The sequence below is a fragment of the Mustela lutreola genome, chromosome 8 (assembly GCF_030435805.1).
Source record: "Mustela lutreola isolate mMusLut2 chromosome 8, mMusLut2.pri, whole genome shotgun sequence".
Classification (NCBI taxonomy): domain Eukaryota; kingdom Metazoa; phylum Chordata; class Mammalia; order Carnivora; family Mustelidae; genus Mustela; species Mustela lutreola.
The window spans coordinates 71,775,619-71,801,204 of NC_081297.1; the positions used below are offsets into that span (position 1 = coordinate 71,775,619).

Consider the following 25,586-nt stretch of genomic DNA (forward strand, 5'->3'; position numbering starts at 1 on the left):
TTCAGAAACTCCAAGACATCTGATCACTTAAATAGACTCCTCCTAGAGTTCTGGTATTTACATACAAATTCTTCCCAATGTCTGAGACCAAGAGCAACTCTTACTCTTAAAAACTAAAAAGCAGGTCTCTTTTACAAATGAAAAAAACAGAGGCAAGGAAAAGACCTCAAGGTCACCACATACAAACCACAGGAGAATCAAGAAATAGCACCAAGGTTTGCTTTCTGTTTTGTATTTTATCTCTTTCTTCCAGATCCAGGAGAGCTGGCAGGCATTTGCCTCTTTATTTCTTTGCCCTTGGTATTTTTCTGGTTTTCTAGTATAGTCTCCAGTAGGACGGAGCAGTTCAGGATGCTTTTAGGTGAGAAACAGGCTTACTTGTCCACGTGTGGTGTATATACGAGGGCCTGAGAACATCCAAAACCCATTTGCTAATTTGACTCATGTTGATTGAGCGTGTCTGCTATGTGCCAGGGAAGATTCTAGGTGCTGAGACTATGGCAGAATCCCCAAAGTCTCTGCCTTCTGGGGGAGGAGAAAGACAGCAATCATGAACTAACAGACCTATCGGGTCAAGCAAAGCTAAGAGCTACGAACACAAGTAGTACAAACCAGAGGGAGAGGTGATCTGGGGGGTTAGGAGGGTTGGATAAGGCCCCTCTGAGGAGGTTGCAGGAGAGCAGAGACCAGGACCGGGTGAGGAAGCCAAGTCCTGTGAATTTCTGGGCTTCCTTTCTCAGCTTCCCCTCAAGTGTGATCTGCAAGCAATGAATATTCCACCTGACTGAAACAAAAGGGTGCTGGCTGGGGGCCTTGCTCCCCATCCTGCCTAAATTCACCCTTGACAATAACAATGCCTTTCAGACCCTATGAAAGTCTGCTGCATTTAGATTGAACATCAGTGGAAAGCTTTTTAACGCTCTCCAAAGTGCTTCATCGAGACAAACACGGACAATAGGCAATAAAGCTGACAGTACCTGTTGAAATTGTAACAAACAGTATAAATAACTGCCTTCGAGGAATCACGCTTAAAATGGCTGTAATACTGATAAGTGTTGCTATGGTTTGTCCTTTGGGAGGGTTCTGTGGCCTTGGCTGTGCTCCTTTAAAAGCTGTTTCTAAAAGGATCCACCTGGCTCGACAGCATCCGTCCTCTGATACTCCCTTTATCATAATGGTATCATAATTTAGGATTTTACTTAAGTCCATCCCTGCAAATTCTGTCCTCTAGATACTGTTCAGTGGATGACTTTCCTGAGGAAGTCCATACAGAATGAAATAGGAAAAAGGAAATCTGATGAGGCCTTCATGGTTAATTTCACAAGTCCACAGAGGAAAGTGGTAACCTTGAAAGCCCCCTGCCCTCCCTCCCACAAGTTCCCACACAGTCTGAAGGCCAGAGGAGCTCTACCTTGCAACTGTTTAGGAACCGTCTTCAAAACCGGTATCCATATTGGCCAACAGAGAGCCTATTTGAATTACAAATCCCGTTGTTTGAATCCGTGTTTCTGAATTAGTCTACCAGCAGAGACACAAATTTTTGTCTCTGCCACTTTAAAACCATCGCTTAAAAAAAAGGAGCTTCTCCTCTCTTTAAGGCAGAGATAACAGAAACTGGCCAGAGTTATTTACTTAACTGCTCCATTTATGGCAACTTGTTTGTGTATTTTTAACTCACAGTTACAATGAGCTATTGTTGAGTTGCATACTGCCGAAACATATATATTACAAAGCACTCCCAAGGAATCCTGATGGAGGAATTTTTTTTTTTTAACCTAAAGGGAGGATGCCTGAGGAACTGGTGACCATTTCAAGTTGCTTTTATTTAATGGCACTTTATAAACGGACAAAATCCTTACATTTTTAATTATGGAGTCTTTTTTCTCTCCCCTCCCTTGGCATTTTATCACCTTGTGACAAAGGAGGCTATTGTAGAAATTGAAATCTGTAGTTCAGAAGAGATGGGTGCCTCAGGTCCTGGTTGTACTGATCTATCATTTCTTTTTTGGTAAGCTTTGAGGTCCTGTTTTTGCTTCTCTTGTTTTTTTCTGTAGATAACTAATGCCAAACTTCACTTTCTCTCAGTGTACCTAGGAATCAGCTCAAAACCAAGATTAGCCTTAAGTATGAGGCATGTTCTTGTGTCTGAATAATGATATGGAGTTCACCTGTTCATAAAAATGCTTATTCATGCACTCCATTAAGTGTGTCCCTTGACCTGGCACCTTTTCTTTTGCCGTTATTTACCGATAAAAATAAACCTCCTGCTCTAAGCAGTAGGAATCACTGCGAAATGCAAAAGCCCTAAGAGGAGAATTCATATGTTAATGAGCCCTTCCAAGTGAGAACTTGGTTAAACGTGCCATTTGCTGACATCATGTTTATGGGGCTGAGTGGAGATGATTTCTTTAAGAGGTGGCCTTGCATAATTCTCCCAGCGTTTTGTGGCCCGCGCGTGCACCTGCGGGAGGGGGAAGTTTACATAAGCGTCCTGGGGTATTTGCATCTCAGCCGCTCCTCTCACTAGGGCTCCTGGGAATGGAGCGGGCGGACGGAGGTAAGGTGCGCCAGCCGCGAGGCTGGCCAAGTGGGTGGGTAACTTTTCGAGGAATCGTGTGCGCGCAGGACCTCGTGGAGACCTGCCAGGGGCACGGTCAGCAGTGACAGTTCCTGGAAAGCGGGCGGCCGCGAGATCAGGCTGGGCAGGCGCCTCCTGCGGACAGGAGCCGGGTGCCCCGCGGGGCTGGGACTGCGAGCCGGGCGGCCGGCGGGACGCGCTCCTAGGAGGGTAGGAGCCGCAGGAAGCGAAATGGTTACTTTTTAAAATGCGGGCTCTGGTTACTTTTTGAAGAGCGCCGGCCCCGGGCGCAGAGCGGACGCGGCGATTATTCTCTCCCCGGTGGATGGTTCTGGAGAAACGCAGCGCTGGGGTGCGGGGGATGCGGTGGCCTGGACGAGGCGACTCACACACGGGGGAGCCGAGTCGGCGACGCCGGCGGGGACGGAGGGTCTCCGGGGAGCTGAAGGACCTTTTGCCGGGCCCCCCACGGCTGGTTAGGGGGCTGCAGCGGGTGAGGACCGCCGCGTTGCACCGAAAGGGGTTTGAAGGGGGTTGCGGATGTGTGTGCGTGGAGTGGGGGGTGCATCACGGCCGAGCGGGGGCTGCCGGCAGCGACCCCCACCCACCCACCCATTGGGCGGGGCAGGCGCTGAGCCCCCACCGGGGTGAGGGGCACGTCCCGGCACGGTTTACCAGGGGCCCTGCGCTCGCCGCCCCCGCGCCTCCGTGCCTCCGTCCCCGCCCTGCTAGGGTCTCCGGAAACGGGGGGTGAGGGTGACCCGGGGGGCACCCAGTCCTCTTCTCCTTCGGGAACCACCTCGCGCCGGAGTACGCGGAGCGGTTCCGCGAATTCGCGGACCGCGGCGGGCGCCAGGAGGGGCTGCAGGCCGCGCTCGGCCCCGCAGCCGCAGGTGGGGAGCCGCTGTCTGCCCCGGGGGCTTGATGGCAGCGGGGCGACGGCGACTGAACGCCGAGGGCTGCGGGGGTGCCCCCCGAGCGCCCGCGGGGAGGGGGTTCTCGTCGGAAGTTGGGGGAGACGAGGAGACGGCGGCCGTTCAGTAGCTCCGTCCAGCCGCGGGGCGAGTGCTCTTCCTCCGAGGGGGCGCTGCGCAGAGGCGGCGCGAGGCTTTCCCCTGGAGGTGGGTGAGGGGACTCACGGGCGACTGTACTGTCCCCCAGGGGAAGGGAGGAGCGGTGCTCTGCGCGTCTCGCGTCGGCGCCCAGGAAGGACTCGCTCCCAGCCGCTGGGTCTGGGGCGCGGCTTCTGGGTGCGGAAGGGGGCGGCGGGGGGCAGTCTAGAAATGGGCCGGGGGTCCGGTCCCTCCCGCGGCCCGGGGCGCCCCCTTGCGGCCCGAGCGGAGGGTCGGGCTTTGCAGGGCGCCGACGGCTGCTCTAAGGGGGGGGGGGTCTCTCTCCTGCCGGCGGGCCTGCGTTGACCCAGCGGAACCCCGACAGCCGTCCCTCGCAGCCCTGTCTAGAATTAGCCGGCCGCGTTTTCCCCGAGAAGGGTGGCATCCTTTCCCTCCGGCTCCCCTCCGACCCCTTCTTAAAAAGCTCGGGATTTCCCATTAATCTGTGTCAGTATAAACCAGGCTATGTGTGGAATTTGTTTTTACAACTCGAGTCTCGTGACTTCTCAAACACTTTCTTGAAGTGTTTTCTCTGGAAACTTGTTTCAAATGAGTGCTGTAAGTTTCACAAAGAGGGGTGTTGTTCAGGAGCCAACAGGTGACGGGGTGAAACCCGAGTCTGTGTGTACATTGGAGTCAAGTCTGGCTGCCGTTTCCTTGGGCCGCCGTGGAAAATAGAAATTCAGAAAATCAATAGGAGCCTGACTGGAACACGATTTGCGAAAATATCTGCGTCCCCCGTTATGGAAAATAACTGGTTCGTTAGCGCAGTGCCTTGCGTGGTCCGCCGCACACCCCAGCGTGCGTTTGGATTTTGTCTGTATAGGCCGGTTTACAGCCAAAAAAACTGACCCCAAAAGCGTCGCTCTGGCAGAGGACCATGCTTTGTCATCATGTTTCCTCCTTTTGTTAAGCAGTCTGTCTTACTGTCGTGGAATGTATTTGTGCATGAAATTAGAATGCTTTGAAACCCCGCAGAGTTGCACATTTCCTCTTGGAAAAATGGATAGCTTCGATAGCTTCTTGGCAATTGGATGGTACATGACAGGCCACTCAGCTGTTGGAAAATGTACAAGTTGGACGGAGGTTTACCTGGAAAATACAGAAAATGCCAAGGGGCACATGGCCTAATGCCACTAATTGCTGGTATGAAGTACTTTTAGCAAAAGAATCTTTCATTAGGCAATGTCTTTGGATACCTTTATTATGTTTTTATTTTGCAGTTATCTCTGCAGTTCATTTCAATATAAATAAAACTGAATTGGGCTCTGAACTTTTGTCTTTAGCAGACTGGAAGCTCTGAGTGCTCTTTGTGTGTGAGAAAGCTTTAAAGAGATAAGAGTTCAGGGTCTCTACTATGAAATCCAAACCTTGGTTATCATAGTTTTGATACCTATGGTGATTACAGGTCTCTGGCTTACAAAAAAAAAAAAAAAAGCCTATATCCATAGGGTTGTATGTGTTGTGTGTTGTGAAGAATAGAAGTGTTACAGGTTTTTGTATTGCCAAGTTAGTCTGTGGTTAAATTTAATTCACCTGCATATTTAGCCTGACAGAGTTAGAGTAGCTCTTGAATGGGTATGTGTGATCTGCATCTTCTGTGTGCTAAGGCCTTGTTAACAAGCAGTTTAACAAAGAAGTTGTTAAGCAGTTTGTGGCCCACAGAATGACGCTTAGCAGCAGGGGACCCCTAGAGAATGTTAGCCCAACTGACTTCACAAATCGGTATCTCTCCTGGGTTTTGGTGATCAAAGGATTTCTGACTTCCCTGGGCAGGTTCACACAAGAAGTACCTTTTCATAGGGATCCTGCAATGCCACGGTAATCTTCGCGTAGGAACTAGAGTGGATTTGGAGAAAGTATTTGTAATTAGGGGTATGACCTTGGACTTCATGTTCAATGGCAGGCACTGAAAATTATTCTGTTTTCTATTTGCATGATTTTAATTTGGCTTGGTGACTTTGTCCAAGAAAATGATTAATAATGGGAACCAGACCAGAACTGATGTATAGTTAAATGTCCGTTATGTATCTGATTGAACTCCTTCTCCTCAACCCCCTTTAATCCTTATTCCCCTCTGACTTGCCTATGTCGTATTTCCATTTTAGTGCATCGTCTTTCAGTCACAGAAGACTCAAGACTGTCTTTGACCCAGTTTCCCCCTTTCCTATTGGTTCCTTTTACTTCATCTCCCCAAGCCACCATGTTTAGGCTCTCTTAGTAGCAGTGGACTAAAAGGGCCCTCCTAGGTTCTTGTTCTATTTCCTGACCATCCCTGTTGTATTAATTCTCTTTGAGACCATCGGTGGCACTCTGTTCACATGCCCTTTGTCTCTTCCTGTCACCTTATGAGAGTTAAGCACAAAGTCTCCTGCCTGATGTGTCTAATTCTTGACAATGGCATTCGGTGCTCCTGTTGCCTTCTCTTGTTGCTTCTGTCTTCCAGCGAAACTCTTGACTCTTCTCTGCCTCTGGACCTTCATATACTGTGCTGACTTACTAAGCTTTGTAGGGAAAAATAGTAAAGTAAAAATACCATTTATGGCAAGGTATACGGCAAGGTCAGTCAAAATAGTAATCCTTAGCTGTCCTGGATGCAGCCTATAGCACAGCAGAAAGTAAGTGATTCTTAAGTGACCAGAATAGCATAGCAAAATAATAAAGCTGCTTTTAATTAGCAAAATACCTTCACACATTGTACATTATCTTATTTAACCAGTGATTACTGTACTCACAGAAGGAATGTGTAAGCCTTTGTTCATAGTATAATGATTCTATATACTTTTACCCTTGATCTTAGCCAAAAGGCCGAGAAGCGATTCTGTATACTCTGTATACTTTTAAACTAATTTTTTCAAATTGTAGTTGCCTAATTTGCAGAACATAAAACAAAAGATTTGGAGGTTGCTGGTTGTGGGCAAAGAGAAAAGGCTACTTACTTAATAAGCAGCAGGAATTAAAAAATCAATCATGACAGTAGGGAGGGAAAAACATAAAAAGTTTGTCAGCCATCTTAAATCCATGAGTGTGGGGCCATGTGATTCCAGACATAAGCTTTGCATTGAAAGAGAGCTCTAACCTTACTTTCTAGGGAGGAATTCGGTTCCCAGGTCACACCCAGCTGGATGGCTGGATTAGATTCCTGAAGCCTGTGTTCTTTCTACTGTTCACTTTCTACTAAGAATGAAAGCAAATTAGCAGCCAAAGGCTAAATCACATACAGTACACACATAGCACCACTCAAGAAAGCAAGGAATTGTATAACAGAATTTGGAAATACTCTTGTCATCATGGATACATTTTTTTTTTTTTTAAGTTCTAGTGTGTAATTGAATAAATTCAGTTGCCTCTTTTTGGTATTTCCTGGAATCACTCAGTAATGGCCTTTAACTATGGGGATGAATGAATAAATGGAATAAATTAATCTGGAAGTAAATTTCATGAGGAACCCCTCCTTACATCACGGTGTTGGATAAATAAGGCCATGTTCTGACAAGTTGACAAGGGTCAGCTTACAGCCAGTCATATATTGGGTTCTCACAATTGTTGCTCTGCCTAAGACACCTAGAAATACCCCGGTGTGTAGACCCTTACGCACCAGGTGTGTCTCTGGGTGGGTGTGGGCTCACACACATGCACACAAGCTGGTACTGGAGATTTTATGGAGGGACTTGTTAGAAGCTGATTCTAAGAGATCTGGGAATGGAGGCTAATAGTTTGTCAAAATTGTTTGCCCTTCAAAAGGTTAGACAACCTCCTGACCTCAAAAAGAAGATGAAATTCACATGTCAACCTTGTTTTGTTATTAAGTTGTTCTTATTCTGGATGTTGCCGATCAGCTTCAAGAAAATGTTCCCACTAATTAACAGTGGAAGTAATAATGCCAACTGACACATGTCGATACTAACTAATTCTTTATATTCATGCCGTTCCTTTCTTCAAAACTTTCCCATACTGGGGCACCTGGGTGGCTCAGTGGATTAAGCCTCTGCCTTCCGCTTAGGTCATGATCTCAGGGTCTTGGGATCGAGTCCCGCATCCGGCTCTCTGCTCAGCAAGGAGTCTGCTTCCCCCTCTCTCTCTGTCTGTCTCTCTGCCTGCTTGTGATCTCTCTCTCTCTCTGTTAAATAAATAAAAAATCTTAAAAAAAAAAAAAAAAAAAAAAAAACAAGCAAAAACACCCCTTTCCCATACTTACACTGTCTTTGAAAGAAAAATAGTTGCCATAAGATAAGACCTCATGATCGCTGACTTGGGAGAGGTCTGAAGGCTTCAAGGCTGAGTTTACTGAATGCTGAAGCCCCAGATCCTATTCCCTAAGTATTGCTCTAGCCCTTGGGTCAGATGTTCTCTTGACAATTATATGATGATTGAGAAGTCCTACACCTGCGAGGGGTTTGTCTTTGAGTCTTTTTACATGGTGAGAAGTAGCTGTTTAACTGTTTTGAAGGGAAGAGAGAGGAAAGGGATAAAGGAGGGAAATGAAACTCTCCCACCGTCTGTTTGGCGGCGCGGAGCACCCCCAGGATAATCCTTGTCTTTCTAAGAAAAAAGTATCTCATTTCTCTCTGCCCAATCTCAGGCTTCTTTCTCCCCTCCCTTGTGTCCATGCTCTTTTCTTCTGCCATTCATTTCTCTCCTAGATTCTTCTAACTGGCTTTTAGTCTTCTCTTCAAATTGTGTCTGCTCTGATTTGGTTCAGATTCCTGCGTGCTGCGCTGACCTCGAGGACATCTTTGACTGTGCTGGTAGCTCTTAAAGGTGCCGCTTCCTCTGCACGTTTCCTTAAGGCTCAGACTCTGAAACCTGAACAGACCCATTCCTGAAAACTGTTTTACTTTTTTCCCTGCATGATGAGACTTCTTAACATCCAGAATTACAAAGAGACATTGGCGAGGTGGGGCCTCTACTGATTCATTTCCCTAGGAGGGGCAAACCTAGCACAGAATTGGTTCTTACATAATTGTCATTCACATATGATTAAGTTCATTCAGTTAAATTACAGCATTTCAAGACCAGGAAGTAAACCTGCCTCGCAATAACCACAGAATACTAAGCTATTTTGGCTTTTTATTCTATTTATTTAGAGCATCTAACATGGTGTCTTGCCCACAGTTTTTTGTTTTTTGGTTTTTTTTTAAATAAATATTTTTAAAATACCATGTTTAGTTTAGCTAGGTTAGGTAAGAGAATATAAAAATATACACTCCCAAATGGTTCCCATAAAATCATGTGTAGTGTTTGTGATCATGAGGAGGAGGAAGATGATAAAAGGAATGAAGCAAAATGTAAACAATTGATGAGTCTGGGTGAAAGCTACATAGGAGTCCCTTACTCTTCCACCTTTTCTGAAATTTGAAATTACATCAAAATACAAATTTGCAAAAATAAAATACAAAATTAATAAAAGACGGGGCACAGGACAGGGCCACTCTTGTGCATCTAAGTGTGGGTCTGCAAAAAAAAACAAATCTTGAGAAAGTTTCTCTGTCATAATCCCAGCTTTGAGCAGCTCTATTCCCATTATAATCCAGTTCATTTGTATATCTGATTTGTGTCTTTACATCACATGACCAACCTAAAATGACAAGGCCTAGAAATGAAATTAATGATGTTTCTCTATTAGATCCAATTCCTGGTTTCGTGTTTGGTCTAATAGGTGGAATTTTGGCAGATGAGACATACCGCATTCACATGTCACCAGGAAGCCCCTAATCATGACCCAGAGCATAAGTCATGTCCAGGTTCCCCTCTCGTCGTGTTGTCAAAGCACATACCCTACAGTAGTGTACATGCCTAGAGTAAGAGTTAGCGGTGGGGGCAAGTTTATCATTTTTATTACTTTAACATTTTAGAAAATGCAGGAACCATGCTCAGCAGTCACCTGCTTTCCTATGACGCAGTACAAGATGATGATAATTACTCAAGAATCTGAGGGTCTCTGGACAGGTAATTTTTAAACAGAAAAGAAAAAGCCGTATTCAAACTTGTGTGTTCTCAAGTAAAGAAGTAGCTAGTGGCATTGTAGTGTCTCTCACTACAGCCTGGTTGAGTGAAGGTCATGCTGTGTCACTTTTCTTTTTCTAATTTTTTTTTTTTCCTCTCTGAGACCTTGCAAATGAATGGAATGTTTTGTCATTTTAAGTTACTGTCTCCTGATACAAAGCAAACAGAGGCCTTCTCCGGAGAACAGTTTCTGAATCAACAGCTCATGCGGCCGTTGAATTTTTATAATCCTTCTTGCCTGTGTGCTCACTTTGCCTGCGCTGGGCCATGCGGCCTGTCCCCCCACGGTCCGTCCTGTGTCACGGCTGTGGCTCAGGCGCACGGCTAAGATGGTGGCAAAAAAGGGAACTTGTCCTATCGGGATCCACCTCTAGGAGGCAGCGATGGGTAACTGACCTTCAGACAGTTGTCCTGTGGCAGATCGTTGTGGGCTCAGTTTCCCCTCTCTATGAATCGAGATACACCCTCTTCGGGCTGCTTGATATGGGGATTAAACATCAGAACACAAATCGTGCCAGGCCGGCACAGAGGAGTAAGGTAGCTGTCAGACCACCAACAGATGAAACCAGAAACCTTGTCTGGGATAACAAGGACTTCGTCTCTCATGTTCCTCCAGTTGGACCCTTCATGTTGTTAGTGGACAGCAGTTCTCCGTGTAGACTGTGGAGAGGCTGGGATGAATATGGGGAGGGCAGGCTCGAGGCGTGGCCAGCACCTCTAGGTGATTGGGAGGAGGTAGACTGTGTCATCTAGTGCTCATGTTGATTTACCTTAATTAGGAGAGTAATTGTACTTTTTTTTTTTTGCAAAAGGCTAATCAAGGAATACAGCTGTAAAAGGGATTCAGATCTTTGGTAATCTGCATCTTTGTGCTAGTTTGGAAAATCCATGATTTGTATTAATTTGTGTTTTTTCTTGTTTTATAATATGGTGACATTTAATTTTTAGGTTCTATTTAAAATCTATGCTCTTCGTGGGGCACCTGGGTAGCTCAGTGGGTTAAGGCCTCTGCCTTCGGCTCAGGTCATGATCTCAGGGTCCTGGGATCGAGCCTCGCGTCGGGCTCTCTGCTCAGCAGGGAGCCTCTTCTCTCTCTCTCTCTTCTTACTTGTGATCTCAGTCTGTCAAATAAATAAAAAAATAAATAAAAAATCTTAAAATCTATGTTCTTCGTAAGTTTCTGCAGAGCAGGTACTGTAGTGTCTCCTTCCTTAGCCAGGTTTGGCAAGGACCAAATGAACATATTTCAAGATTCAGGTTAAAATTACATTGAAGTCCGGCCCTCCTTCTCTCCTGGTGGGGTTTTTGGGTTACTAATTAAGTTCTTAAACTCTAGTTCTCTTCTCTTGACATGTGGGAGTTGCTTTTTCTAAAACAAAAGGGAAAGACTAGATCCAAGAAATTTTCTGACTTTCATTAACACATCCCTTTTTACTGAGGACTAAGGAATGTGCCTTAGTTTAGAGAGCCTTTCTTAAGTCAAGATGGGAATGAATTGCACCTGTGTGAAATGACGACTTATTTAAAAGGTCATAACCTCCCAGTGATAGTGGAGGCAATGAGGTCATCTTTACTTTTTGTTCAGCATGAAGGAGTTAAATCTTTAGTTGGAATCATATCTAACGACCGTGTGACATCGCTCCTTCTTCTACTAAAGATTGTGGGCATTGGGTGTCTGGCCTTCCATTTGTTGACTATTACAAGTTTAATTTCTTACATCCTTTAACTTATAAAAGGGGAACCATATGTTTTAATAATCAGGTTGTGATAGGTAACACATTCTGGTACTGTAAGTAGAGTTGCGTTTGACATAGTAGATGAAAAAGGGCTTGGTCTCAGGCTTCACTGCCTTTCCTACTTGTTTCGGCAGGCGAGAGAATTTTTTAAGGCAGAACAACTTTTTTGGAAGTCTGAGGAGTTAGACTGCACTCTGGCTTTTAGCTGTGTGACCTTGGGCAAGTCACTGCACTTCCTGCAGCCTTGTTTTCTTCAAACCGGGGTCAAACTAATCATGTATACTTTTTCTCGTGAGGGGAAAGGAGCAGGTATAAAGTTGCGTTCTGAAAGCTGATTCTGAAAGTCTTGTGTCTTTTTTTCCTTGGTGCCTTGGGATGAGGGAGGATGTTAAGAATCAGAAGACACTTAACAAGGAACTTCAGTGCTGCTAACACAGTTCCTGGGCTCTCGGGCAGGGACAATTGTGTTGACACCTTTTACAGCCCTTCCCTCTGAGGAAGACTGTTCCTCCAGAACTAGATTTACATTGCCCACGAGCTGGCTGCTAGCATGTCACACACATAGTAAGTACAGTGTAACTTTTCAGTGAGTGCCTGGTAGTAATGCAGTTCAACACTAATGGGCACCTCACTGGATTTTATTTTTGCCTTGTGCTTGGATTCAGTACTTCTGTTGAAGGAACTCATTAATGAACTATTTGGCTGACTCTAGCCCATTGATAGTGAAGGCTTTGGATTGAACGTACTATAGAAGGATTTAACTGCTCTTTCCACTCATTGAGTAAACTCATTTTGCTGTCTCTTGAAACTTGATCAGAACCCGGAAACCCAAGCGGTCTGCCCCCGTGGACCCATTCTGCACACGGAGTGGTGCCTCTTGAGAACACTGACTAGAAACCTGGCAAGTGGGGTGGCGTTCTCTGGAGCCATTTTTCATGGCCCACAGCGCGGGTGAGGCAGGGGGAGGTGCAGGCCCTCACACTTCTTTCTTTGACTCCTAGGACTTCACAAGGATTTCATTTGTGGGAAAGTTAGACAGTCAGCAAAGCCGATTTCTTGAGAACCTTTCTAATGAATAGTGTGTTAGAGGAGCATTTTTTAAAGGCAACTGGAACTACGCTAGTTTGGGGAGCATTTTCTGAAATGCTGAGTCGTGAAGGGGGCTGATTCCAAATTGTGGCCCTAGATTTTTTTTTTTTTTTAAGATTATTTATTTATTTATTTGACAGACAGAGATCACAAGTAGGCAGAGAGGCAGACAAAGAGAGGGGGTAAGCAGGCTCCCTGCTGAGCAGAGAGCCCCATGCAGGACTCGATCCCAGGGCCCTGAGATCATGGCCTGAGCCGAAGGCAGAAGCTTAATTACTGAGCCACCCAGGTGCCCCTTAAATTGTGGCCCTAGATTTTAAGGTTCCGTGGGCCTGAGAGTTGTGAGGGTGATGACACCAGTAATCGGTTACTTTCTCTAGGCCCAGCTGTGTTTAAACAACATTCAGTAAAAGTTCTTGGAGGGTAAGAATAGTGCCTTTGGGTTTTAATTTGTTTTTTCTTGTGTGTCCACAGCAGCCATTGTTTGATGTCCTGTGACTGAGAAACCGGCCTCTTCACTTGATTCTTATGCCTTTGGAGATGGAGCCCAAAATGAGCAAACTCGCCTTTGGGTGTCAGAGGAGCTCCACGTCGGACGATGACTCTGGCTGCGCGTTGGAGGAGTATGCCTGGGTGCCCCCAGGCCTCAGACCAGAGCAGGTGGGAACTGCTCATCCTGTGTGTTCTGTTTTCCAAGGGGATATAAGACTTTTAAGAATTGCTTTTAAAAAAAATATATATATATATATATATATATACATATATATATATACCATTACTACCACACTGACACCCTACCCTTCTCAGTCCTTACTTACTCTTTGGATAGTATAAATTTTTGCCTTTTAAGGTCATCCTTAATTTCTTTTTTTTTTTTAAGATTTTATTTATTTATTTGACAGACAGAGATCACAGGTAGGCAGAGAGGCAGGGAGAGAGAGAGGAGGAAGCAGGCTCCCCGCTGAGCAGAGAGCCCGATGCGGGGCTCAATCCCAGAACCCTGGGATCGTGACCCAAGCCGAAGTCAGAGGCCTTAACCCCCTGAGCCACCCAGGCGCCCCATCATCCTTAATTTCTTGATGAAAGTTTTCAGTCCTTTGGACTCCTGAATCCAGAAGCCCTCCAGTTATGCTATTTTTGCTCATGAATGACATCCAGAGCTCTGGTCATGCATTTGTTATGTGGCTGTCTGACATGTGTATTCGGAGAGTGAGAGGAACTTAACCTTTGAAAAAATAGTAGCAACAGAAAGGTAATGAAAGAGGAACATTTCCATGTTCTCAGCAACGCTTTTGCTTTGGAACAGAAGAAATAGCTGTAAGAAACCATCTGAAGTATTACTGCTTAGACATTGGATCTTTGATAACCTGACACATAAAATAACAATACAGACAATGCCCAAAATTAGCTGCCCCCTCCCCTCGCCACTTCACACTGTGGTGACACATTTTTTTAAGTGTATGCATATTTTTCTTCCCCCCCCCCAATAGCCTTATAATGATGAGCTTATTAAGCACTGATGGTGACAGATACTCTTATAAGGGTGAAGCCATAGTTTTGAAGTAACAGGTGCAGGTTGGGTGTGTGGTTGCTCCTGACTTATGGTGAGGAACTCTTCTGAGAATAGGGGCTCCTGATTCACGCTGGGCCTGCCCCGTGCCGATGTAGCTGCTGCTCCGTGGGTCCTTCTAGCTGGAAAGGCTTCTGTGGCCGATGCAATGGGGAGAGAGGGCAGCGGGCTGGCCCCCGGGTTAGGAAAGCCATATTTTGGCAAACTGCTCACTAGGAGAAAACCCCCTCTTCCAGCTTTGGGTCGGGGAGGTTTTGTGTGATACTAAGATCCTGAGGTGGACAGGCCCCCGATTCCCCGATCTCCTCTTCCCTTTTCCCTCAGCTAGCTTTCATTCTTTCTCAGTGCTGCAGTATACTCTGCGCTACTCAGCGAAGGGATATTCCTTAATATCCCTTAAGGAATTAATACTTAATTCCTTAAATACAACAGAAAATAAAAACCCCAAACAAAAATTGAGTCCTCCTCTCAGAGTGACCCAAGTACAGCTCAGTGTGGCTCCCCTCCAGTTTCCGTAGGGAAATGGACTTCAGGTATTTAGAAAATAACACCCAGGGAAGCAAAGAAAGCTGATGCTTGGGAGAACCTGATAAGGGAGAGTTGACAAAGTTTAACAAGCCAGCTTTTTGTCTTTGTAACGCGTAACATTCAGAGAGCAGATGCAGCGTGCTTGTGGAGTGGCTGGGTTGGGGACAGTGTCACACAGCCTGTGTGGTCATCGGCGGCATTCCCCTGCACTGTTTCTTGGCTGACCCTTGGGAGACTGGCTGAGGAATAGTAGCATTAACTGTGCACATTTTATGGTGCATCATTTATGATGCTCCTAATTGTCACTACAAATTACATTCCTGAAGAGCAATTTAGCAGCTGGGGGCTGGCAGTTCGAAGGCTTACAGCTCTGCTGCGTTGGCTCAGCTGGTCTTCTCATTAGCTATAAGAGGCCAAGCCCTGTAGCTGAAGGGAAAGGTAACTTTTAAAGATGGAATATAAACTAAGATGTTCCCTTCCTGTATGCTGATGTCTTTCTTTCCATCTCTTCCTCAGATCCAGCTCTATTTTGCGTGTTTACCAGAGGAAAAGGTTCCTTATGTTAACAGTCCTGGAGAGAAACATCGAATTAAACAGCTTTTGTATCAGTTGCCACCACATGATAATGAGGTAAAATGACAGGAAGAAGGCTAATTAAAAAAAAAAAAAAAAATACACCCTAAACATTGAGATGCCTCTCATAAACTCTATGTCCTCATTGGCTAGGGCTCTTTGGCCTTTCTTCAGTTAAAATTTGGCCTCAGGCTACAGCTTTCCATTCTTCTCCGCCATCTTGACTCCTCCTTCACTCCAGCTTTCCATTCTTTAAGAGAGAAAAGAGTGTCAGTGCAATAAACTTAACAACAAGTTGGTTTTTATAGTGTTTGCCGCCACCCACCACTTATCAGGAGCCTACAAATTCTTGGGATTTCCCTGCCCTTTCATCCAGAGTCCTGGCTTTCTGATAGTCCAGGCCTGCAGTTGGGCTCCTGTAGAATGTGGAGTGTGTGTGGCAAGTAATAAGTTTAAAACTTTTGTAGAAAGGTTAATGTCTTACTTTTTTTTTTTTTTTCTTAAGTGTCTCTGATAAAAATTTAAACATTGCCTGTTTTTTTAAAAGCTAGTTCCTTCAAATTGTACTTCCCCTTTTGCTAGAGAGCAGCAAGATTGGGTGTCCTTGTAAGGGTATGGTACCATTTTTAAATCGGGGATTCACGGGACACGGCAGTTCAACTTGCTTTTTCCTGAAACTCGAACTCTGGAAATGAATTGGCGAGGGGGACCGTGCGCTCCAGTGTGGGGCTTGTTTTCCTGTCTCCGAAGGTGCGGTATTGCCAGTCTCTGAGCGAGGAGGAGAAGAAAGAACTGCAGGTGTTCAGCGCTCAACGGAAGAAAGAAGCACTTGGAAGAGGAACGATCAAGCTTTTGTCCAGAGCAGTGATGCATGCCGTGTGTGAGCAGGTAGCCCTCCTGGGATGAGGCGTGCGTGGGAGTGATGTGGACAGAGTGAGCTTGGGGGTAGGTGACAGGGCTAGCACAGGCATGGGCCCCCAAAGCCTCCCCAAAATAAAAGGCAGCCTAGCTTTTTATTAAGTGGATGTTCATGTTTATAATTCTACGCTGCTGTGTATACGTGACGGGGGGAGTCTCTCTGGCCTTACGTAAACATCAGGTGACATCCTGCCTTCCTAGGATCCCCGCATGGAGGGAGGTACAGGGGCACACCTAGCGTTCAGAACTACAGAAGCCTAATGAAGACCTTCAGATGGGCACTGGCTCAGAGCAGGGAATGTATCCTGTGAGAGGCTGGCTCAGAAAAACGACTTAATGGAAGTTGGGTGAAAACATTCCTCGAAACAGTCTAGTGTGGCAGATGTATCTGAGGCATGTTCGTTCCAGCTGAGAATCAGAAATAATCCAGCATTAAAGAGCTATTTAATCACCAACAGGAGGGGGCAAAAATAAAAGCTTTCTTGACAAAATGGGATTTAGTGTCAAGTGGGAAAGGCTGAGAATCCAGTCATCAAAGAAGGATCATCCCAATTCCAACTCCTTTTGTTTTTAGTGTGGGTTGAAGATAAACGGAGGTGAAATTGCAGTGTTTGCCTCTCGCGCGGGCCCTGGAGTGTGCTGGCACCCTTCCTGTTTTGTCTGCTTCACCTGTAACGAGCTGCTGGTCGACCTCATCTATTTTTACCAGGATGGAAAAATTCACTGTGGCAGGCACCATGCTGAACTGCTCAAACCACGGTGTTCAGCATGTGATGAGGTAAAAAAAAAAAAAAAGTTTATCCCTTAACACTGGAAAAAACGAGCTTCTAGTAAGCCAACATTCCACTGTTCACATCTAAGCAAAATATGTCCTGCTTTTGCTGTTTATTTTTAAGATAACCTTATGTATTCATATAATGGAATAATATGTAGCTAATAAAGAGAAGGCAGCGGGTGTCTTTGAGCATTGATAAGTAGGATGTCCTTGATGGATTGTGAGAGGAGAAAAATAAGTTGCAAGTAGAGTGTGTGGTAGATAATCTTCTTTTTGTTAAATGGAGAAATAGATTCTGTACATATCTGTATACACACAGAAATAGTATGGAAAGACATACACTGACTTAACAGTGGTTACCCCTGGCATGTAGAAAGGGGTGGTGGTGTGAAAGGAATTTTGTTTTTAAGCTTTTTATTTTAAAGTAATTTTAGATTTATGGAAGAGTTGGAGAGATGACAGAGAGTTCTGTAGACCCTCCCTTCAGCTTTCCCTACTGTTAACATGATGATGTATGCATCAAAACTAAGAAATTAACATTGGTCTAATACCATTAACTACACTTCAGACTTTAGATTTCCAGTTTCTCTGCTAATGTCTCTTTTCTAGCCCAAGATCCAATCTTAGGTACCTCATTGCATTCTCTCCTCAGTCTCCTTTAATCAGTGACTGTAAACTTTTAGTGTTTACTTTTATACATTTATTTTTTTAAGTTTTTTTTTTTTTTTTTTTTTTAGTACTGTGCTATCTGAAATGTTTTTGAGGGGCACCTGGGTGGCTCAGTTAAGCATCTGACTTTTGGTTTCAGCTCAGGTCATGGTGGTCAGGGTCATGAGATCAATCCCTACATCGGGTCCCTGTGGAGTTTGCTTAAGACTCTCCCACCTGACCCCCGACCCCCCACCCCATGCTTGTGCTCTCTCTCACTCTCTCAAATCTTCAATTTTTTTGAAACCAAAATTAAAGAAAATAGTCTCTAATCTGGAGATGACCATCAGGTCGAATGAAGCATTATCTACAAGTGCTGTTCACATAATGCAGCATCTGGATAGCTGTAACTGGTGATTCTACAGACTTTTTAAATGAGTTTTCTATTAAAATACAGAACACTAAATTATTTCAATGCTAACATATTCTTTGCAAGATTATGCCATCGAAGTGTGATTGGAGGGCAAAAATATGACCAAATGAATTCTACCTAGTGTAGAAATCAATGTTTGTTAGTTTAAGCAGTCACTAAGTTTCTCTTTTTCATCATTTTTAATTTCTGCTCTTGCTTTGTATCTAAATTGAGTTAGATTTATGCTTGAAGCTGTAAGAAACACGGTTAGCTAAGTGACTTTTTGAAGAGCTGTCGTCTGTCAGTTGCCCAGAAAACATAACAGTTAGAATAGCTTGCTAATAAGGTTTTCTTCCTTCCTGTTTCTTTTTAAAGATAATTTTTGCTGATGAGTGCACAGAAGCCGAGGGTCGCCACTGGCACATGAAACACTTCTGCTGCCTTGAGTGCGAGACCGTCCTGGGAGGACAGAGGTACATAATGAAGGACGGACGCCCGTTCTGCTGCGGCTGCTTCGAGTCTCTGTATGCGGAGTACTGTGAGGCCTGTGGGGAGCATATCGGTGAGTGCATAGCCAGCCTACCTGCCCGGTCACATGCCCAGCAGTCTGTCTGCAAATGGCTAGTCCTTTTTTTTTTTTTTTTTTTTTTTTTTTACTATAACTTATATACAGTGAAATGTACAGATCGTAATAGCTCTTTTGGTTTGTTGCATTTTGACAAATGGATATATAGTCAGTTCTCAGTATTTGTAATAGTTGTGTTCTATAAAGTTGCCTGAATTATTGAGTACAGAACCATTGTTCCTGGGAGAAATACAGGGTTGGGTTCCTACAAGCCTCTGGTCACATTTTCATCAGCTGATCAATATATAATCTTGTTTTTAATGTATGTTTTTGTTTGAAGGCATCTTATTTAATATACGTTGATTCATTCAAACTGACTTCCCAGCCAGTAGCACCGTAGCTCATGCCTGAATGAAGCTTCTCTAGGACACACATATTCTCTGGAAGACACAGCCCAGCTTTCTTGGGCTTAGGAACACTATCCAGCACTATGCCTGGGGGCCATTTTCAACAGGAGAATTAACAAAAAGCAGAAACATGTGAAGAAAACACGATAATAGAAACTAGAAGAAAGAGAAAACAGACCCAGGCTATGTCAGTTGTTTAAAGAGCTGAGACAAAAGACAAGACGTTGCTTTGACCTAGCTGAGAACATGCTTCTCAGCTGGCTCCAATTTTTTGTCGTTCTGCATGTGCCTACAAATTCCTTGAAAGCCCTGCAAGTGTTGATTTCGGTGTTACAAATAAATCTTAGCAAATAGGCAATTCAAAAATAAGCAATTTGCACATAGTAAGAATTAACTGTGCCACAACCCTTTCAGATACAGAACATTCCCATCCCCCTTCGAGTTCCCTCATACAAACAGTCCTGCCCATTCCTTTCTCCTCTAACTAGAGATCACACTGTAATCTCCTCCTCTGTCCCTTCCCAAAACAGGGGTGGACCACGCCCAGATGACCTATGACGGGCAGCACTGGCACGCCACAGAAGCTTGCTTCTCTTGCGCCCAGTGCAAAGCTTCTTTGTTGGGATGTCCCTTCCTTCCCAAACAAGGCCAGATTTACTGCTCGAAAACATGCAGCCTTGGTGAAGATGTCCACGCCTCTGATTCTTCTGACTCTGCGTTTCAGTCCGCTCGGTCTAGAGACTCCAGAAGAAGTGTCCGGATGGGCAAAAGCAGTCGGTCAGCCGATCAGTGTAGACAGTCCCTTCTCTTGTCCCCCGCTCTGAACTACAAGTTTCCTGGCCTGTCAGGCAATGCGGAGGACACCCTTTCTCGGAAGTTGGATGACCTGAGTCTCTCCAGGCAGGGAGCAAGTTTTGTCAATGAAGAATTCTGGAAAGGTAGAGTGGACCATGAAACCCCAGAAGACCCTGAAGAATGGGCTGAGCATGAAGATTACATGACGCAGCTCCTCCTCAAGTTTGGTGATAAAAGTCTCTTTCAGCAGCAGCCCAATGAGATAGATATTCGAGCCAGCGAGCATTGGATATCTGATAACATAGTTAAAACCAAGACCGAGTTAAAGCAAAATAACCAGAGCCTCGCAAGTAAAAAATACCAATCTGATATGTACTGGGCACAGTCACAGGATGGACTGGGTGATTCTGCTTACGGCAGCCACCCAGGCCCTGCAAGCAGCAGAAGGCTCCAGGAGTTAGATCTGGACCACGCGGCTGCAGGCTATAACCATGAGCAAACACAGTGGTATGAAGATTCCCTGGAGTGTTTGTCAGACTTGAAACCAGAGCAAAGCGTTCGAGATTCTATGGATTCTTTGGCTTTATCTAATATCACAGGTATGTAATCTAGGGATTATGGGTATTTGGAAAAAAGAACCACTAAACAATTTATTCAGCAAACTATGGTCCAGCAGTAGGGACTATGTTATTTAAAACTGCAGACCAAGGGAAGGAGGAAGTTTACCTTAAATGCAGAACACTAACAAAACAAACATGTGCATACGTGTGTGCATCTGTAGACATTTTAACATAAGCTTTTTGAATAGGTATTGTCCATATTTTAAACAGGAGGAAATGGATTTATTTGGTTAATGGAGTCTGCATCTTGTCTGAAAGATTCTGTACTCTTTGGATTGTGCTATATGAATTTCAAGATTCTAAAACCAGCCTGTGTCCTTTATAAGCTCCTAGTATCTTTTATATTTTCCTGAATTGCCCTGTGACAACAGATAGCTCAAAAGAGCTGAATGGTTTTTTTACCCAGATTATAAAAGAACTTCACTTTGTTTCCAAAGCATATTCATATCAGTTATCTACATTTTACCCTTAACAATGATCCTGAGCTATGGAGAGTGGATATTACTTATTGAGTTTTATAAATGAAGAAACTTGAATTATCAGGAGGCTAAATGCCTAAATTGACATGTGTTTTTATTTTTTTAAAAGATTTTATTTATTTATTTGACAGAGATCACAGGTAGGCAGAGAGAGGGGAAGGGAAGCAGGCTCCCTGCAGAGCAGAGAGCCTGATGCAGGGCTTGATGCCAAGACCCTGGGATCATGACCTGAGCCGAAGGCAGAGGCTTTAACCCACTGAGCCACCCAGGCGCCCCTTGACATGTGTTTTTAAAGGCAAGACTGAGCCTAGAACCCACCTTCCTGAGTGTCACATTTGCATTAAGTCTTTGGATACAAAACTATCACTGGCCCATGGCTAGCAAAGGCTTTGGCTCATTTTATAGTCAAGCTAACGACTTCGGTCTTCTCATGAAGGTTATGATACTGTAATACAGCAAAGGCTTTGGTGGCTGCCCCTTGCCAGGCCTAACCCTGGCAAGGAGGGAGAAGGGAGCTACATTCCTGGTTTCCGTTGACTTGTCAAAGATGAGGCCTACAACAAAGGGGAGTTGAGGAATGTGGGTCGGACGACACTCAGCATATCCTGTTTGCCAGGCCCTGTGGAAGGTATTTTAACACGTAGTATCAAAAGCAGACATCATTTGGTACACAAAGTGTTAGGGATAAACATTCCTTGCCAATAACAGGCTGAGAAATAGGCTCCCTCTAGAAAGTAGAAAGTTACGTGGTCTCCAGTGGACAGTAGTCTGCACCATGCCCGAGTCCCTTATTGCTGGCTGAACAATATTCATTTAACTTGCCTGGGCATTGTTTAAAAAAAAAAAAGAGCATTATCCATTTTGAGAAAAGCTTTCTTCAAGTCAGATTAATCTGAAAGTAGCATAGTTCGTAGAGGTGAAGGGGGAAGGCTGGATGTGATGGTCCAGGTGCAGGGCCGGCCGACTTCTGGTAAAGGGCTAGACAGTACTTGTTGGAGCGCACGGTCTCTGCTGCAGCCACTCAGCTCTGCAGAAAGCAGTGGCCGATGATGCATAAGAGAATAGGTGTGGCTGTGTTCCCATGAGACTTTATCCCCAAATAGGTTGTGAGCCAAATACGGTCCTGGCGCTGGTGTGCTGACCTCTCACCTAGGTATAGAAGGACCATAACGGTGTGGCCCCGTGGAGGCAAAGGGAAAGATTGCTTTGAGAGATGTTCAGGTGAAGTAGTCTGGTTTTCATGTATTAAGAGGCAGAAGCTTCTATATGTCATGTTCTATATAAACTAATGAGACTTCTATGAAGCTTTGAAATTTGTGCTGCAAATGACAGGAGCTGCAACTATCGTCTGGCTCCAAAAGAGCTGGGCTTGTAAGAGGCTGTGCCCCTTGTACCAACAGAAGTCTGACCACCTCAGTTACGTATATATGCATGTCAGTCTTACCTGTGGGTGTTAGTCAGATATTGAAATTTGGGAGAATTTTCTTTGAAATGCTTCAAGTGGCTTATTTGTAATAATTGTCTCGGCTTTTCTCCTAGGGGCGTCCGTGGATGGAGAAAGCAAGCCGAGACCCTCATTGTATTCTCTGCAAAACTTTGAGGAGATGGAGGCAGAGGATTGTGAGAAAATGAGCAATATGGGGACTTTAAACTCCTCCATGTTGCACAGGAGTGCGGAGTCCTTAAAGAGTCTAAATTCAGAGTTGTGTACAGAAAAAATCATGCCTGAGGAGAAACCGGTCCATCTGCCAGTGCTTCGAAGATCCAAGTCTCAGTCCAGACCACAGCAGGTCAAGTTTTCGGATGATGTCATCGACAACGGAAACTATGACAACATCGAAATCCGGCAGCCTCCAATGAGCGAGAGGACTCGAAGACGGGTCTACCATTTCGAAGAGAGGGGATCCAGGTCTCATCACCATCGCCGCAGGAGAAGTAGGAAGTCCCGCTCTGACAATGCTCTGAATCTTGTTACGGAACGAAAATACTCTCCCAAGGACAGACTGCGACTTTACACCCCTGATAATTACGAGAAATTTATACAGAATAAAAGTGCCCGGGAGATTCAAGCGTACATCCAGAATGCTGATCTGTACGGACAGTATGCCCACGCCACGTCCGATTATGCGCTGCAGAACCCGGGACTGCCCAGGTTTCTGGGACTCTACGGTGAGGACGATGATTCCTGGTGTTCCTCCACCTCCTCCTCCTCCGACTCAGAAGAAGAAGGGTATTTTCTTGGACAACCAATTCCTCAACCCCGGCCCCAGAGATATGCCTACTATACAGATGACCTTTCGAGCCCGACTTCTGCACTCCCTACTCCTCAGTTTGGTCAGAGGACAACTAAATCCAAGAAGAAAAAGGGACACAAGGGCAAAAACTGTATTATTTCTTAACCTAGTAAGCTGTGGAGATCATGTTTAAACTTTGCCATTAGCCATCTGGAATCATATCTTTTTCTTCCATAGGAAAGTTGCTAAAATAGTTTAAAGTGCTTTGCCCATGTAAATGAGACTCCTGCTGCTGTTACAGTGTCAGATTAACATTTGGAAGGTGTGATTTCTCCAGTTTGCCCTTCTTGGATGGTGCCAGGTTGATGTGACATCTTGTGCCTGTCAGGTGCATTCCAGTTCTATGTAGCGGCTTTGGTCTCCAGTCCTCAAGAGAATCCTCCAGAAACTGTCCCGAGGTGATTGGATGGGGGTGTTGATTTCAGACAATGGAGAACTTCCGCCACCTTTGTAAAGCGGTAGTGTTTGTCATTGGTCTACACCAGGTTGGCCCAGGTCCTGATCAGTCTGTCTTGTTGTGCGGCATGCACGTAGTCACACTGACCCACACAATACTGTGCATCCCATCGTACAAGACCACCTTGTCCCCTTTCAATTAGCCAGGTAAACATTGCATTGTATTTGCTCCAGCTACAGATTGAAAAAGACATTGCTATTTATAATGTAGTATTTCATAGACTTAAGTGTATTCCTAATTTAACGGTGCAAATATTAATGTACATATGTACAGTTCAGATTTTAAAGCTGATATTTTTATATCCCTGAATTGCAAGACATTTGTTACACTGCAGTGCTAGATTTGTTGGGGAACCAGAAACAGCATTTATGGATGAAATGATTGCTTGTATTTTAGTCAGGGTTTATAAGCTTAGATGGTCAAATTTATATTGCCTAGTGATGGAAAGTTCAAATTTTTTGATTTTTCAATATTAAAAAGGCTCTGTATGCATGGTGGGGCTATGTAAATACTCTTTAAAACTATGGCCCTACTAATCTTACGAGTGCTATTTATGGGTCAAGCAATGTAAACTGTATAAATGTAAAAACAAACCCATACATATCCCTGGAATATATGGTAAAAACAAGTAGAAGTTGTTTGGGTGAATGTTTTTTTCCCTTTTGGGCATGGTAGGGGGTGCCTTTCCCATTTTCAACAGAGTGGTGATTATTTCCTGGGAAGAGAAGAGACCAAAACTTAAAGGATCTGCTGTATAGGGCAGAGGATTTTGTAGATTGATTATTTGAAGAGAGGCTATTCCTTTTTACCCTTCCCTTCTAGCTAATTTGTTGGTCTTGAACAGAAATTTTGAAAACTGGGCCTTTGGGTTATGTGTTTCCTTCAGAGGATGCTGTGCCAACTGACTGCTTCAAGTTTATGAGGTTCTGTCTTGAGGGCAAATTATCTTGCAGTTGAACTAATGAACTGATAATTTTGTTATGTGCCGTACTTGCACATATGTTTTAGTCCCAAGGTCCTAGTGTTATCTTGGACCTTTAGGAAGGTATTAAATAAATGCTTAATAAATAACAAACTACCTTTCTGAACACAGATGTTTGCAAACATATCCAGGTAACTTCCATTTTGCTCGTCTGTTTCGGCATGATTTATTTTGCCATTCTTCTACCGTTAATAGGCCACATTTGATCCCCGCAATAATCTTTTGCCCCTACTAATAGGTGGGAAATAGGACTTGAGGCACAGAGGCAAACTTGTCCATTATTTAGTCGAACGGCGAAAAGCTATGTTAGGCCTTGGGGAAGGAGGACATGAATCCAGTTGCTAGACCAGCATCCTCTACACCCATCCCTAGATAGGGCAAGGCTTTGTAGCTGGGCTAGACAGAGCTCCTTCAGAAGCACGCAACAGGTGACAGCATGCCTACTCAACAACTCTACAATTTCCCTGGTCTGGTTCATTTTGAAAAATGTATCAGCAGTGAAAAGGAAATGCATGTACCTGGTAAAAACAAAATAACAGAACAACTCGAAAGATAGCAGAGTATCTCCTTTCCACTCTTCATCCCCTGTCCCTCAGGTCCCTTCCCGGAAGTAACCACTATTAGTTATTTCTAGTGTGTCCTTCAGATGTTCAAAGCATATTTATGTAAATATCTTTTTAAAAGTGGTAGCAAACCATCCATGCTTTTTTCACTTTATATGTGGACATTCCACATTAGCACAAATAGGTCTACCTCATTCTTTCAATGATGGTATAATACGCCATAAATGACTTACCCAGTCCCTTAGTGAGGGACTTGAATTCCTCATAGATACCTTATCCTGCACTGACGCATCTGCACATAAATTCTGAGCAGCAGCATTCCTGGGACAGAAGTTATATATTTAAAATTTGGACAGATATCACCAATTCTCCTCCAAAAGTAATCTAATTTTTACACTAACAAGGTAGAGAGTGCTTGTTCCACCGCAATCTCACAGAACATATTAGCAAATATCTCCCTTTTGAATATCTCTCAGCTT

General features: G+C 44.5%; 1 protein-coding gene across 7 annotated transcripts in view; it reads left to right on the forward strand.

Moving 5' to 3' along the window:
* PRICKLE1 (prickle planar cell polarity protein 1) overlaps window positions 1–24,640 on the forward strand; it is a 119,035-nt gene extending 94,395 nt beyond the window's left edge. For 3 of the 7 annotated variants that reach the window (XM_059185610.1, XM_059185615.1, XM_059185613.1), the window contains exons 2-8: window positions 12,996–13,181; window positions 15,136–15,249; window positions 15,943–16,080; window positions 16,685–16,888; window positions 18,321–18,507; window positions 19,448–20,311; window positions 22,351–24,640. In XM_059185610.1, the coding sequence (XP_059041593.1) occupies window positions 13,050–13,181; window positions 15,136–15,249; window positions 15,943–16,080; window positions 16,685–16,888; window positions 18,321–18,507; window positions 19,448–20,311; window positions 22,351–23,210 (2,499 nt within the window). In that variant the 5' untranslated portion in view covers window positions 12,996–13,049 and the 3' untranslated portion in view covers window positions 23,211–24,640. Of the gene's footprint in view, window positions 1–2,422; window positions 2,558–2,664; window positions 3,072–3,390; window positions 3,472–3,596; window positions 3,700–12,995; window positions 13,182–15,135; window positions 15,250–15,942; window positions 16,081–16,684; window positions 16,889–18,320; window positions 18,508–19,447; window positions 20,312–22,350 lie in introns of those variants that run through there. The other 4 variants (XM_059185611.1, XM_059185608.1, XM_059185614.1 and 1 more) reach the window with 4 other exon arrangements.
* Window positions 24,641–25,586: the final 946 nt, after the last annotated feature.